Raw genomic sequence first — 15,841 nt, forward strand, 5'->3', positions numbered from 1 at the left:
GTCACTGTCAGGAATATGGCTTCCTTCGCCAAGGCCCGCACTGTTCCTACGTGTCTGTAAACGCAGCGTGTGTATGCGCGTTCCTTTACTGTTGCCAGCGGGTGGCTTAAGAGAGCGCAGTCTGATACCCTTTCTCCCATTTCCTTACGTATCTTGCGTAGCTGAGAATGAGGGGGAAAATGACGTGTTCAATTAGGCAGAAATGACACGAACGAGCCTTCAGCTCAAGATGGCTCGAGGAGTCTCCGCGCGGTCCGTTCCTGCCCCGACACCCAAGGTGGGTGGGTGTTCCAGCGAAGCGCAAGCATATCGCAGACCCTCACCATCCCAGAGAAAGTCGCCATATCTCCACGTGGTTGGGGAGGGGTGGCAGATGGACAGCGCCGAGCCTCGTTTCCCGGTCGTGTTACGCAACAACTTTGCAGCCGTCATCTTCGCTCTAAGTGTGCAGGGGGAGAGGGGCGGTGTTTGTGCGCTGAGCTTTCCTGCCCGCTCCGGGCCCCGCGGGGACATTTCAATCGCGGCGAACTGCGCAGCCCTGGCCGCTTCTCCGCCCCAGCACCACGGGCGCTAGGAGTCCCTGGGACTGACAGCCGAAGGAGGCCGCGGTCCCCGCCACGCCCCGGTCGCCGCAGCCCCCGGCCCTCTGATGGTGCTCAACCGGCAACAGGTAGTCGGACCCCGGAGACAAAAAGCCGCTGGGCGAGGGAAGCAGGGGCGCGCAGAGAGCGCGGCGACCTGGGGGGTGAGGCTGCAACGGGCGAGGGTCCCGGACACTTCTCCGGGCGCGTCCCAGCGGGTCGGCGGGGCCGGTCGTTGCGCAACGTAGCGCGCTACGCGCGGGTCCGAACAGACACCGAGCGGCAGCTGTGACCACCGCCGGGGAGGGACGCGGACTGGCGGCGGCGCAGGGCGGGGCGGGGCGGCAGGCAATCCCGCCCCTGCCGGCGTGGCCATTGGCGAGGAGCCGGGGGCGGGTACGGGCGCGGCGATTGGGATCCGCGGCCGCCAGTCACAGCGGGGCTGGCGGGCGGCGACGTAGCGCGGCTCTCGGAACTGACCTACTAACACACATCTCTCGGCGCGGCCACGACGCCCGCGGACCCGGCGCGCCCGCCCGCCCGCCTCCCGCGCCGCGCCCCGGCCACCGCCCGCTGCGGTCCCGGGACGCCCCGGCTCTCGCTGATTCCCGAGCTCCGGCCCCGCCAGCCCGGCTCCCGCCGTCCTTTCTTTCTCCTCGCCGGCCGGAGAGCAGGAACACGGTAAGCAGCGCTCCGCCCACCGCCGGCCGGGGGCCCTGCGCCCGCTCCTGGAGCGCGCGGCCGTCGGGCGCGGGACGCGGGCGGGGCGCGGGGCTCGCTGGCGGCGCCCGTGAGCGCGGGACGTGCATTATATAAACTTTTGCTGCCTTGTCAGGAGGGGGACTCGCCCCCTCAAGGTGTCCGCTTCGATCGCAGCGCCCTGGTGCCGGCACGTAGTCCTGGCTGGTGTGCGCTCTCCCCCTCGCCGCTATTGCATAACGATTTCAGGGAAAATTGATGTCTGGGTGGAGGAGAGCCCCGGGAGGCCGAGCCGAGGTCGAGCCCCCTCGCTGCGGGTAGATGCGCCTTCCTCCCCTTCGAGGCTTTCCTCCTTTCTCGTCCCCTCTCCTGGCTGGCGGCGCGGGCAGGGGGAGGGTTGAGTCATGGGGAATAGTCTTGATTTGCCTGTTGAGAAAGAGGGCTGGTAGCGTGGACGGTGACGGCATTCGAATGCCTGCGCGGCGTTTGTTTGTGTCAGGCGCTGTCTCCGCGCCGACGATTTCCACCCCGCTCGCGGCCGGCGTGTTTTACAAGCCCTCGGGAAGGTTGAGGGATTTGTCCTTTCTTACATTGCATAATCGGCCCGCGGTGAAATGCTGGCATGGATTACGGGCTGGTGTGGGAATGTGCGCGTATGTGTGCCATGATTTGGTAATCTTAGCGCAGCGTTGGATATTACAGCGTTATTTACATCTGTGTTACATCCCAAATAAGCATGTTTTAAAAAAAACGATCCCAGCAAACGTAAGAAGGAAGACTTCTTAGGATTGCATACTGATTAAGGGGGGCGGGGGAATTCGTTCCTTAAATGTTCCAAGCTGTTATTTTTAAATCCGGGACGAACCATTGCAATGTCTTACCTCTCTCCACCTTCCCAGCTGGAATGCTTTCCATTCCATCAGCCCCTTTTCTCACATTATTGTCATTGCTTTTTCCCCCCCTCAGACACGACAAGATAGATCACATAATAGTTTCCTGGAAATGTTTCATTATGTAACTGCCGGATTCGCTGGCTGTTGAGCGTAGAAAGAGAGAGCTAATTACATGATTTTATAATCTTGCCACAAAGAAAGTAGGACAATCTCAGCGTTCAAGAATGTCACTAACAACAGGGTTTTTTTTTTTTTAAGAAGATATTTTAAATAGAAAAGTAGACAACCGTGCTCAGAAGTGACTTTGCTCACGCTGCCAAATGTGTGTCTTTTGCCCTAAATGAAATGTGCGTTTTTCTAAATTTAGCCCTATCACATTTTAACAATCGTCGCTTCAGTTCTATTTCTGGTGTTTTCTCTGGGGCTGTGTGCAGATACAAGTTCAAGGCCGTTTGCTGTAGTTTTAACTCCACGCCTTCGGAGACCTCTGATAAGACTGTATTTTTAGGAAGGCATTTCGCAGCGCCCAATGATTGCTCACTGGACGCCCACTGCCATTTATCATTTTAAAAGACACATTGGGGAACTGCTGTGTTCCGAGACCAGCAGGGAATGGTCAAGTGTCACCTTCTGTTTTTGGCTTTTGTAAATAACAGCTAATGAGGTCAGACATATTTATTTCACATCGTATTCACCATCCCCCGACCAGATATGATTTAGGGGGCAGATATAGGTTAGTAGATTTATTTTTATCTGGATAATCTAGTTTTATTCATGTGGGGATGTATGAATATGTAAACTGTCCAGGTATTAAATTTCTTAATGAATTCTTACGTAGTGTAACTATATGAATATGTGCAAATAAGTAAGTGTCCATGAGCAATTTTTTAACATAACATTTATATAATTAAAGTGCAGTATTACTTTTGGGTGATTCATCCCTGGCACACATTATATTACCCCAAGCAATTTCAGGACGTTTTTCTGGACGCTATGTTGCTAAGCCCCCCAGTGTCAGACCCCCCGACCCACTTGGCGAGCTGAGGTGGGAACCCAAGGCCTATGGGGGAGTGCGCGGCCCCACCTTCCGAGGCGATCTGGGGGCGCCTCCCTCTCTGTCCCGCGGGGCTGGGGACGCGTCTGTATGTCCGTGTGGCGTGCTGGAACCCCGACCCCGGGCTGGTCCCTCGGTCGCCCGCGCAACTCCCCGCCCCTTCCCCACATTCCTTTGTTCTGGCGCGGGGGTCCTCGCGGCGCCGAGGCCCCGCTGCGCCGCCCACCCGGCGGGAGGCGGGTCCTGGGGAGAGGCGCGGCGTGGGGGCGCGGCCGCGGAGCCTGGCCCGGAGGGGCGCGCGGGGCCGGGCCGCGGAGCTCTGCAGCCTATCGGGCCGGCGGCGGGAGGACGCGGGGCGCGGGCGGCTCCGGTGGCCTTGGATGGGCACATCTAGGGGCAGACTCCGCCCCATTGCTTGGCAAGGTTCTAAACCGCACGGACACCTTTGTTTCCCTAGTCTTCAGTGAATTACACATCCGAGCACCTCTCTATCCACGAAGAGAAAGAGAAAACCTCCGAATGGCCACAGCACTGGGGGTGGGGGCAGTCTTGATAGAGATGGGAAGGATGGCCCCAGTTTGAGTGTGGCCGGTGAAGCCTGTGTTCTTATTATTTTATTTTATGTTGTATCTTCAATGTTTATAGTCAAAGGCCTAGGTTTAAATGGTTAGGTGTCCCAAATTAAAATTAAAATGAAATCAAACACCCGTGTAGATGCTGCCATCCTGCTGTGAAAGTATGGTCCAGAGCTTTCATCCTAGCGGGCTCCTGCAGCCAGCCACACTCAGTAAAGCCATGGAGCATCCAGGTGCTTGAGGGCCGTCAGCACAGGCCGCTATCTGAGGACAAGCTGGGGTCTGGGGTCCCGGGAATCCCAACCAGGGCCCCTCTTATTAATAGCACGGCTAGAGCCATGGCCTGGAAAGGTGCTTCTGGGGTCCTTGCCCCAATGTGTAATACTGGGTAGTTAGAGGAGCTCTATAAGTGTTTCCTGCCTCGCTGAGGGAGCAACCAGAACGCATGCAGATTAGCTCCTCCTCCTTTTCTTGTGCCTGAGTTCTCCTGCAGTAAGAGCAAGGATTGGGGTTGGCATTGTGCCTATACTGATCTTTCTTGAGGAACCCTTTTTGTTCTCATAATGATTAATTTCTTTTCCTGAAAGCTGTTGGCCTGTGCTTGTTTTGTTGTTAGTTTCTTTACCAAGGGAATTCGTGACAGGATCAAAGCACTGCCAATGGCTCAAATCACTGGGGGGAATGTTTTGGGGAGCTGTTTAAAGGATTGCAGAAATGAGTTGGTAGCAGGAGCAACTTGGCCTTTTCTGGTTCCCGGGAACTTTCTGTGGTTAGTGTTCTTGGGCCTGGGTGATGCTTGCTTTGTAACCCGCTGGTCTCAGACCAGCTGCTGGGATCACTCCTTGTCCCACCCCTGCAGCCCCCGGGGTGCCTGTTGGTAGCTGTGTCTCCTAAGCTAGACCCACTTAGACAGCTGGTATTTGACCCCATTGACTAACTTATGTGCTTACCCCTACCCTTGCCACAAGTACTTTCTTTAGAAACGATATATACTGAACGCAAGGGTGCTGGCACACGCGGAAGGCTCAGTCAGCACCTTTACTGTTCAGCCTAGTGAAAAGGAACTCCAAGAAGTGGGGCAGCAGCCCAGGCCAGAACTTAGAAAGATGGGAAGTCCTGTTTTTTCCACCCACTTCCCCCCTTCTTTCTGTTCTGTCCTGTCCATAAGAGCCTGTCCAAGCTCCCTGCAGTTTCTGAAACAGTCCTCTCTGTGTCAAGCGCTTATCTTGCTGAAGTGCAATTATACCATCACTGTGATGCAACAACCTGAAAATTAAAGTCCTCTGCGAGAGGCCTTTTGCTGGTTGAGCAATGCCCCTGACTCATTCTGCCAGCGGAGTTTTCTAGCTGATTTTGCCACCTGTGGTCATCAGTTCCGAGATGCAGAGCGATTGCAGCGTGGGATGGAAAAGACGTGGTCATTGTGCTTGCCTTTATTTTTAACCCGACTTAAAAATCACACATACCTCATTATTTCCATTGTGACCCAGATGGCGTTGGTGCTGTTAAAGGTTGCTTATTTTTAATTTGTATTGAGGAATGAGCACACACTTGGGATTCAATTCAAATACAACAGAAACAATGTCACTGAAGTTTCCTATAATATCCATTTCTTGTTTTTGTCAGGTATGCCTGTATTTCACAGGGGTAGCACATTGTTTGGTATCCTGTTATTTTGCTAAATTGTGTTTGAGTTGATTTTTATCCAGATCGGACTCACAGGAGAATGTTGAAAGACACTGACCTTTGATCACAGACATTACATAAGAGCTTTTAGTTTCAGAATGAATTTTTATTGCCACCAACCCCAATTATCTTCACATTTCTTTGTAAATAACTTTCCTGTAGTAAAAAAAAAAAAAAAACTTGTTTCTCATCTGGCTTTAATTAGAGAGCTGAGCTTGTTTTTAAGTTTAGCTGGGATTTACTAGCTGCCATTTGTTAATAATCTGGGCTTTGAGGACTCAGTTTCATTGGAGTCAGTGATGTCTATAAGTCTTTTAGCTATGAGAACATGGTGTCTTTTATTAACTTTCTAGGGATCTTAAATGTAATTAAGTAGCCTTTAACTAACCCTCCAAATAAACATTTTTAAGTCCACTCTAATCATAAGGTACATGGTACCATAACGGCATTTGTAATATCTACAGATTGGAGAAAGTGAGCAAAAAATTAAAAAGCCAAGTTGGGGAGAATTGGGAACATTCCAGAACTTTGTATACCATGTCCTGCCCCAATTCTACATTGTGGTTTCCTGGGTTTTGCCATCCTTGTATCCTGTTGCATTGTGCCCCTGTCCATGACAGCATTGTGGTGAGCTTGTTGGCTTTTGATATTTGGTATCTCTTAATGTCCCAGAGAAGTTCTCAAACTGATGTATGTTCTCAAAGGTTTTGAGTGGACTAATTGTCCCCATTTTGAAGTTTTTAATAAAATTTTTAAAAAGCATTCCTGTTCTTCTCTCACCACTACCACCAGCACACACATTACTCTCCCTCTGATGTGAGCCCTGTATTTCCCAAGCCGCAGAGTTAAGATTTGGACACATGAGTGTATGTATGCAGCCTGTCTCCAAAGTCATTGCATTAGGTTACACACACTGGCCTCCTATAGAGACTGTCAGTTATACGAGGTCATTTTTCAATTACTAAATTGTGCTGGTGCTCTGATAAAATGCAGGGCTGTCATCCTATTCATTAAACTTAGTTCTCCTTAATAGGCAGTCCTTTGTTGATCTTGAAATATTTTCATTTACGGTAAGCTCTGGATCAGGTTTTGACACATTTATTTACAGATACATCCAGACAGAAAAAGTAGGTCAATTTGTTGCTGGGATAAGAGATTCTTACAGAGTGTGGGAGTCATGTATGTGTGTGCATGCCATGTGTCCACCTGCACATGTTTCTGCAGGCCCTGGACTGGGAATGTGGCTCCGTCGGCAGAGTGCTTGTCTACCATAACACCAAGCCCTGGGTTCAATCCCCAGCTCAGCATAAACTGAGTGTGCACATGTCTGTAATACCAACTTTAGGGAGCCTGAAACACATGAGACTTACTTTCACAAATCAATAAATAAAAATAATGAATAGGTAATAAACCTTTTTCTAGGTGGGCATGGTGATGGACATCTGCTACCCCAGCACACAGGAGGTGGAAACAGGAAGATCAGGAGGACAAGGCAAGCCGTATTTACATAGAGAATTCCAGGTCCTCCTGGGCATGAGGCTTGGTCTCAAGAAACCAAAACTAAAATAGATATGTAAATAGACAGATGATAAATAGCATTTTACAACAATATGATCAGAAAATACCTGGCAACTATAGTGTTTTTATGTTTTATCATTTCTCCTCCCCTTGCTTGTACACATGAATTATTTTATGATTTTTGTAACTTTTTTGGTGTGGGCATGTGTTGTGGTATGTGTGTGTTAGTGGGTCTACAGATGTGTGCACCCATGCACAAATGTGTGGAGATCAGAGAAGACGTTTTTGGTGTCTTCCTCCATCACACTTTCACATGTTTCCTTGAGACAGCATCTCTCATTGAACCCAGAGCTGCTGTTTTCAGTCAGACTGGCTAACCAGGCAGCCCCAACAATTCTTTGGTCTGTCTTTCCCATAGGACTGGAATTACAGGGGCATGCCTATGGCCAGCTTTTTACATGGATGCTGGGGAATCTAGGCAAATCAGACCCCTCTCAGGCCCTTATTCTTGCGTGGCAAGACAAGTTCTCTTACCCACTGAGTCATCTCCCTAGCCTCTTACCTTGCTTTTAAACAGTATTTTTTAAAAATTTTATCCTCGAAGATAAGTAAAACATTTCATTGTCACATACAGCATGGATTTTACCCATGATAAGAAAATGTAAGTTAACAGTTTGCTGGGATCATTAGTATAAAAGTACAGAGCTGTGAATTCATTCATAGATTCATCACGGGCAACTGTGCCTTAGTAAGAGATGGCTTATAGCTTGACATAACTTAGGTTGACTTTGAAAACAAGATTTTTTTTTTCCTTAATGTTGTCTATGTTAATATCTGGGAGAGTAAACAGTATAATCAGAAGAGAAATAGAAAATAAGGTATTTCTATAAAAATCTTTTCAGACCGCTAAGCACACCAAATTGTATAGCAAATTTTTCATTGCAGAATTGTAGGATCAAAATATAACAGGGGCTGGAGAGATGGCTTAGCAGTTAAGGCTCTTGCCTGTAAAGACAAAGGATCCAGGTTCAATTCCCTCAAAGCCCACATAAACCAGATGCATATGGTGACACATGCCTATGGAGTTCCTTTGCAGTGGCTGGAGGCCCTGGTGCGCCCATTCTCTCTCTCCCGCCTGCTCCCTGCTCTTCCCTTCTTCTCCCCCCCCCCCCATATATATCCGTACCAGGCATGTGGCACATGCGTTCTCAGCACTTGGGAGGCAGAGGTAGGAGAATCACTGTAAATTCTAGGTCAGCCTGGGCTACAATGAGACTCTGCATCAAAAAGACCAAACAAAATATGTAACAATTTCCCACAAAACTTCTCCTTTAAATAGCTAATTAATAATAAAATCTGTTTATAGTAGCTTTTGAGATCTGATTTTATATGTTTGAAACACTGCATATTCTGTCCTATTTTTGTTGAGAGTTGGAAGTGTTAAAACTTCTGTGTGAAAGGTCAGTGACAAGAAGATTCAGTTCTGTCATAAATACAGGGAACTCCTCATGCACACATTTGTTCTAGAATCTATGTTATAATGTTGACTAGAGAATTTTTTAAATCAACTCTTTATTTTAATAGCGAACAGTATTTAGGTCATCTGACTTAAATAAACTGCAAGCATCTGGGCTTATGAAATTCAACTCCTGTCTGTAGCAATGGTGTGATGGATTATGAACTAGCATGAGGTAGTGATGGCGTCTTCTTGGTAGGCGTGGGAAAACACAGCAGCTGCTATGTCACTACATGCACTGTTAAGTTTCTCTTTTTTATATGTGTCTTTAAGAGACATCCTGTCATCTAATGGGCGTGATGAAGTTAATGGTGCTGAGTGTGCTGCCATCATAGAATTGGCATTTACTGTCAGTTATTCACCAAAAAAGAAACATAAGCAGTGAGTAATGTGCTGCAGCATTCCATGTTGATTTGAGAAGATGACACACAGATGAAGTAATTGTTACGTTCATCATAAAGGAGAATACTCCAGTCTGAAGCAACGTCAGCAGGTTAACGTAAATGCTGGTGGTTTAAGGGGGTGTCCATTGTTGAGGGACATAAATAGGCCAGCCATCTCTGCTTTCAACTGCTGTACCATCTCTGGTAGTTGCTCCAACCTCTTTGTCTTCCAATTTGTTCCTCTACAGAATGAGGAGGTCAAAGAGACACTGTCCTCTTGTTGAAAACAGACACATTTGGTTTTGCTTAAAAAGAATAATAAGGAAAAATGGCTGGATAGATGGCTCAGCAATGAAAGCATGAGGAACTGAGTTTGATCCCCGGAGCCCCTGCAAAAAGCTGAGCCATGCTTGTAATCCTAGCACCAGGGAGGTGGACACAGGAGGATCCCTGGGGTTCACCAGTGAGTCTAGCCTGCTTGGTGAGTTCCAGTCCAGTGAGAGATTCAACAAGGTAGATAGACTTGAGAAACGACACCCAAAGCTATCCTTAGCTTTTACACATACAGACACAAATAAGCATTAAAAAATAAATAAATAGATAAAACAACACAAAAAAAGGAAGAAAAGATAGGGGCCTGAGACAACAATCACTAGTTCAAGGCCAGCCTGGGCTACATACCAAGACCCTGTCTCAGAAAGAGGGGGCAAAAATCAAGTGACAAGAGCCATAGCTGTATTTCACAGGAGGTTAAAATTTGACTGTGAAAGAGCTGTGAGGCAGGTGGAAAAACAGTCAATCTGTGTTGACATAGCTAGTGTCCAAGGTGAGCACCCTGTCCATGTTGCTCTGTTGCCCCAGAAAAGCTTTGTGACCAGCAACTAGCATGTTAGGTGCAAAACTCAGGGGGGACGACCATGTGTGGCAAAGGCTGAGTGGTAGTAGAGACTTGACCTGGGTAGAGAGGGCCCACTGGGGGATCCCGGCTGGGGCTCAGGCTGGGCTGTTATCTTAGCTTGGCCACCATGCCGGTTACCTCTATGCCCTGCATTTTCTTCTCTGAAAGAGGTAGTAGTGAGAGTTCATGAACTGACTTGCATTGGGTTCCCATTCAGTGCTCAATGAATGGCACTGGTCGTGCTGGCTTTGTGACAGTCTCTGTGCCACTGGAATCACAGGGCCCACTCCCCGCACTCTGTTTGCCCAAGGTTAAGTCCAAGTGTGTGTCCCCACCTTAACACAAAATCTGGATTCTCTGTATGCTCAGTCTAGCTCAGTGCACAGCAAATAGTGTTCCATGTGTGTCGAATAAACCAAATGATGAACCAGAAAAGCTCCCTGTCAGGTGAAGGGGTGAGCGCCCAGTATTTTTAGTGTGTTGTAGAAGAGGACAAATATATTTTCATTTCCTCCCTTCAGCCCCTTGCCATCTAATTAGAAATAAACACTTGGCAAGATACACAGTGTATGAAATCACTGCCTCTCCATCGCCCCGCAGCACTGATAAACTCTTACCACATCGCAAGATTGTTTGGTGATAAATAATATTACAGAAAATATCCTTAGATAGTCAATGGCAGTTTTCTGATTGAGTTGTATAATGAGAATGTCCAGACTTGTAGTGACAGGCAGTGAGACTGAAATGGGAAGATGAAAAATTAATGAATTTGTTCTATAGAGCTTCCGTGTACCAATAGAGTTGTAGAGATAATAAATCAGACATACACTACTTAGACATTCAGGAGAAAGAGGTTAAGGGAATTGTAAGACAAATTGACCTATTTTTGTTAAGTGAACAATTTAGCTCCCTATGTGCCTGCACCTATACTAGGTCCATACAAACACTTGATGTACATCTTTGGGCCAGAAGGTGCCAAAGGTCCCAGTTCAGTTGATTTAGAGAGATCACAAAAAGTTGAGGAAGAGACTGGGGATGCGGCGTGGTTGGTAGAGCGCTTGCCTAGCATGCACAGAGCTCTGAGTTTGATCCCAGGCACTGCATAAACCAGGTGTGGGGGAGTACGCCTGTAATCACAACACTTAGAAGGTGGGGGCCACAAGATTGGAAGTTCAAGTTCAAGGCCAGCCTGGGTTCCATGACGTCCTATCTCAACATAAAAGGAGAGATATTTATGGGGAGGAACTAAGACAGAAGCATGGGGCATGTATGTACATGAAACATAATTTTTTTAAAAGGAAAGATAAGGAAATGCTGGAAGAAGAGTCTCCTGTGGAGAAAGAGAGAAAGAAAATAGGCCCCAGGAAAATAACGTGCAAGACATCAATGATGTGTAAACTAGAAGTTGAAAAAGGTAGTACCAGAGGATATAGTGGGGCCTTGAACGGCAACTTTGAAAAAGTCAAAGTCATTGTCTTTTAATTTCTTAGCTTTGCCATCTTAGGGTGAGGACCCAGCTAAGCAACTAGCCGCCAGTGGGGCTCTGTGTGCAGTGACAGAGGAAAGTACGCTGCTGTGTTTGAAGATGAGGCCTCTCTGGAGGTGATAGGAAATCATGTTTTATCAAATGATAGGCAGAAACCGTACCTGCAGTCACTGCCGGTTATAACGTCATTATCAAAAAAGCAAACAGAAACCTGCTATTTATAGCCACAGGCTTCTCTGGTCATGGCCAGTTGTTCCCTTTACTATGTTGGCCCTGGTGAGCGGACAGAACAGTGGTGTGACACCTCATTCCACATCTGGCACCTTCTGTTCCTTTGAAAAAAAAAAGGCAAGTGATTGAGCATATTTCTCCAATTGATGAAAACTGTGAGAGAGAGACTTTGCAAAAACAAACTCATTTTTATGTGTCTAGACGGAGAATGATGGAGCTCGCTGGATACAGGACAGCAGTGGGCACGGTGGTGTCTGGTCTGCTTTATAGAAGGCCATCCATGGCCCACCTAAGCCACCAGGAAAGAGTGTTATTGGCACATATCAGGGAGTGACTATCTCATGGTAAAGCAAATGGTAGAGGACTGGAGTACAGCCTGGGGTACAGCCTAGCACATGTTCTGAGTTCCATCCCCAGCCCCACAGACAGAAGGGAGAGAAAAAGAAAAGGGATAAAGAAAGAAATAGAAAGAAGTAGTTGGGCCAAATTCTTATGTTTCACTCTTGGGATTGGAAACTAGTTGATGATTCTATTTTTGAATTCTTATATTTTATTTGAAACTAATTAGTAAGATTGAAAGTTCTTGTGATAATTATAATCTCTCATTTTGAAGTAATGTTGTATCAAGAGGGAACTGTATTTTTAAAAAAAAAAAAAGCCCTCTGAACAAGTAACTGTTTTAGCCCAAAGTAGATATGTAACTAAAATCAATTATAAGCAGAATTTTGAGGACCCTGAACAAACATTGTGGATGCGTCAATCTTGAATGTCAGGTAATCTGTCTGAAGAAATGATCAGGAAGGACAGTGCATTGCTAATCTTAAAAGCACAGATGAGCTAGAGAGATGGCCCAGAGGTTAAGGTCCTTGCCTGCAAAGCCTAAGGACCTAGATTTGATTCCCCAGTATCCATGTCAGCCAGATGCACAGGATGATACATCCATCTGGAGTTTGTTTGCAGTGGCTACTAGAGGCCCTGGTGTGCTCATTCTCGCTCTCAAATAAATACAATAAAGAAAAATTAAAAAAAAAAAAACAGGGCTAGAGAGATGGCTTAGTGGTTAAGGCACTTACCTGCAAAGCCAAAGGACCTCAGGTCGATTCTCTAGTACCCACATAAAGGCAGATGCACAGGATGGCACACGCATCTGGAGTTTGTTTGCAGCGGCTGGAGGCCATGACACTCCCATTCTCTTTCTTCTCTCTCCCTCCCACTCCCTCTCTCTGCCTCTTTCCCTAAAAGCAAAAACAAAAGCACGTGTACTTCTGAGGTTGGCTTGATGAGCAAGGCCTGGTGAGAGCCACCGGAGGTGATCACCCCCACCCCCATTCAGGGAATGATGGCAAGGTTATGTCCACATACAAGTGTATACAGAAACCAACAATAGCTCAGGCTTTTATTTTAGATTTGTGGGGGGAAAAATTAGTTCTATTTACATTCTATTCCAGGTATGACTGCAGAACTTATAGGTATTTAAGGAATTTGCTTAGCCAGGTTTCTTTGAAGAGATGACCATGTTTGCTCAGACGTGTCATAAATGTTATCTAAGATCATTCAGAAACACCCAAGTGTGTGGTTCAGGAGCTTACCCACCAGGGGCCATCTGTCATTTCCTTCCTGTAATGACCCACCCAGAGTACTGTAGCCATCCTTTTGCCCTCACTAAATACAGCCTTTTTCTATCTGTTCGAGGGGAGAAAGGGAGGGGTGGACAAATGGACAGATAATTGAATGACTGACTGGTTGGTTGCCTCGTTTTCCTGGACTTGCTGAGAGCTCTGCAGTAGATGTGTTTGTGTGATTACCTTCTCAAGCTTGGGGACCTGGGCCTTGTTCAAGCCTGTATTCCTTAAATGTTTCGCCCTCATGTTTACCAACAGACATCTATACCAGAGATTCACTGGCTTTTTTGTTTATTACAGGTAACCACGAAGATCCTACTAGACTCTGTAAAAGGAGCCTGACCGATTTATCCCCAGACAGTGGAACAGAACAAATATTGATGGATGGACAGCCACAGTCTTTAAAACCTTGGAGACTGGGAGAGTGATTTGTTCTCCCCCCCACCCCATGTCTGTAGGGTTAGGTTGCTTCTGATGCAGTTGAGGAAAATGCAGGCCATCAAAAAGGAGCAGGCACCCCTGGATCCTTCCAGTGGCGGGGACAAGATAATGGTGCTGAATCCTGCCTTAACGGAGGTGGCTGAGGACCTGACCGCAGGCGAGGAGCTGCTCCTGAATGAAAACGTGGGCAAAAACAAGTCTTCGGCCTGTCGGAGGAAACGGGAATTCATTCCTGATGAGAAGAAAGATGCCATGTACTGGGAGAAAAGGCGGAAAAACAACGAAGCTGCCAAAAGGTCTCGGGAGAAGCGCCGGCTCAATGACTTGGTTTTAGAGAACAAGCTAATTGCACTGGGAGAAGAAAATGCCACTTTAAAAGCAGAGCTGCTTTCCCTGAAATTAAAGTTTGGTTTAATTAGCTCCACAGCATATGCTCAGGAGATCCAAAAACTCAGTAATTCCACTGCTGTGTACTTTCCAGAATACCAGGCATCCAAGGCCACTGTGAACTCGTTTGTGGATGAGCAGGAGCCTGCGCTTGTGGCCGGGAGCTGCATCTCGGTCATCAAGCACTCTCCTCAGAGCTCGCTGTCCGACACCTCCGAGGTGTCCTCGGTGGAGCACACGCAGGAAAGCCCCGCACCCGGTGGCTGCCGGAGCCCCGAGAACAAGTTCCCCATCATCAAGCAGGAGCCCATGGAGCTGGAGAGCTTTGCCCGGGAGCCAAGAGAGGAGCGGGGTGCCTACTCAGCCTCCATCTACCAGAACTACATGGGGGGCTCTTTCTCTACCTACTCCCACTCCCCACCCCTCCTGCAGGTCAACAGGTCCTCCAGTAACTCCCCGAGAACCTCAGAGGCTGACGATGGGGTGGTGGGCAAGTCCTCCGATGGAGAAGACGAGCAGCAGGTTCCCAAGGGCCCCATCCACTCTCCGGTGGAGCTGCAGCGGGTACATACTGCAGTGGTGAAGGTCCCTGAAGTGAACCCTTCTGCCTTGCCACACAAGCTGCGCATCAAAGCCAAGGCCATGCAGATCAAAGTGGAGGCCTTGGACAATGAGTTTGAAGCCACACAGAAACTCTCCTCCCCTGCAGAGGTGACATCCAAAAGACACTTCGACCTGGAGAAGCACAGTGCCTCAGGTATGGTCCATTCCTCCTCCCTCACTCCTTTCTCAGTGCAGGTGACGAACATTCGAGATTGGTCCATCAAATCAGAACACTGGCATCAAAAAGAACTGAATGGCAAAACTCAGAATAGCTTCCAAACCGGAGTGGTGGAAATCAAAGACAGTGGCTACAAAGTTTCCAACACGGAGAATTTGTATTTGAAGCGTGGGATAGCAAACTTATCTGCAGAGGTGGTATCACTGAAAAGACTGATAGCCGCACAGCCCATCTCTGCCTCGGACTCTGGGTAATGACTACTGACTGAGCTGCGTGCAGGAAGCCGCCATGCGATGGATCAGTACGTTTTGTATCATGATGGATTTCCACTGGACCTCTGCTGTCATTTCACTGTAAGCGTGCACATGGTGTCTGTCTGGTGTCCTTGTGTACACATGAACATTAGACCGTCCTCACTGCCTTGTGTATAGTCAGTGCACACGAAGGCTGTACACAGTGGACATTATTTTTGTTCTATGATAAAGTGTGTAAGTTGCCAGTTTCAATAAAAAAAATTGGTGACCAATGCAGAAATGATGCTCTGTTCCTTTTGACCTCATGGAAAAAGAAAAAGAAAAAGCCATTTTAAGTTACCAAGGTTGATCCTGGGGTACTCTACATTCTGATTCATGCATATGCATGGTGGTCACTTCCCTAGAGCAAGAAAAGGAAACTGGGATACAGCTCAGTAGTAGGGAGCCCAGGGAAGAAAGAAGAATGTAACAGTGAGTTTCTTGTATGGGTGTGTGTGTGTGATTTACTAAATTAGTCCCCATCACATTGTTTTCTTTCTTTCGCTCTTTCTCTTTCTCTTTCTCTTTCTTTTTCCTTTTCTTTTTTTTTTTTTTTTTTTTTTTTTTTTGAGGTAGGGTTTCACTCTAGCTCAGGCTGACTTGGAATTCACTATGTAGTCTCAGGGTGGCCTTGAACTCACGGCGTTCCTCCAGAGTGCTGGGATTAAAAGCATGTACCACCATGTCCAACTTCTTCTTTAAATTTCTGTTTGTTTATTTGCAAGCAGAGGGGGAGAGAGAGAGGAGAGTCAGAGGGAATGAGCACTCCAGGGCCAATAGCCACTGCAAACAAGCTC

The 15,841-nt window shown here is 47.5% G+C and overlaps 1 protein-coding gene across 3 annotated transcripts; it reads left to right on the forward strand.

The window, feature by feature from the left end:
- The first annotated feature begins 204 nt into the window (after positions 1-204).
- Positions 205-15,281, forward strand: Nfil3 (nuclear factor, interleukin 3 regulated). Of its 3 annotated transcripts, none has more exons than XM_045131822.1 (2): positions 205-277; positions 13,443-15,281. In XM_045131822.1, exon 2 carries the CDS (start codon positions 13,617-13,619, stop codon positions 15,003-15,005), a length of 1,389 nt encoding a protein of 462 aa, XP_044987757.1. In that variant the 5' UTR covers positions 205-277; positions 13,443-13,616; the 3' UTR covers positions 15,006-15,281. The 3 variants fall into 3 exon arrangements, with proteins under 3 accessions (XP_044987757.1, XP_044987758.1, XP_044987756.1); XM_045131823.1 differs by lacking the exon at positions 205-277 and adding an exon at positions 647-670; XM_045131821.1 differs by lacking the exon at positions 205-277 and adding an exon at positions 1,146-1,262.
- Positions 15,282-15,841: the final 560 nt, after the last annotated feature.

Source organism: Jaculus jaculus, chromosome 12, assembly GCF_020740685.1.
Source record: "Jaculus jaculus isolate mJacJac1 chromosome 12, mJacJac1.mat.Y.cur, whole genome shotgun sequence".
In the NCBI taxonomy this organism is placed as follows: Eukaryota; Metazoa; Chordata; class Mammalia; order Rodentia; family Dipodidae; genus Jaculus; species Jaculus jaculus.

Bases quoted from the DNA above. Each gene is read 5' to 3' on its own strand.
- Nfil3 (XM_045131822.1), top strand. From the start codon at position 13,617: ATGCAGTTGAGGAAAATGCAGGCCATCAAAAAGGAGCAGGCACCCCTG.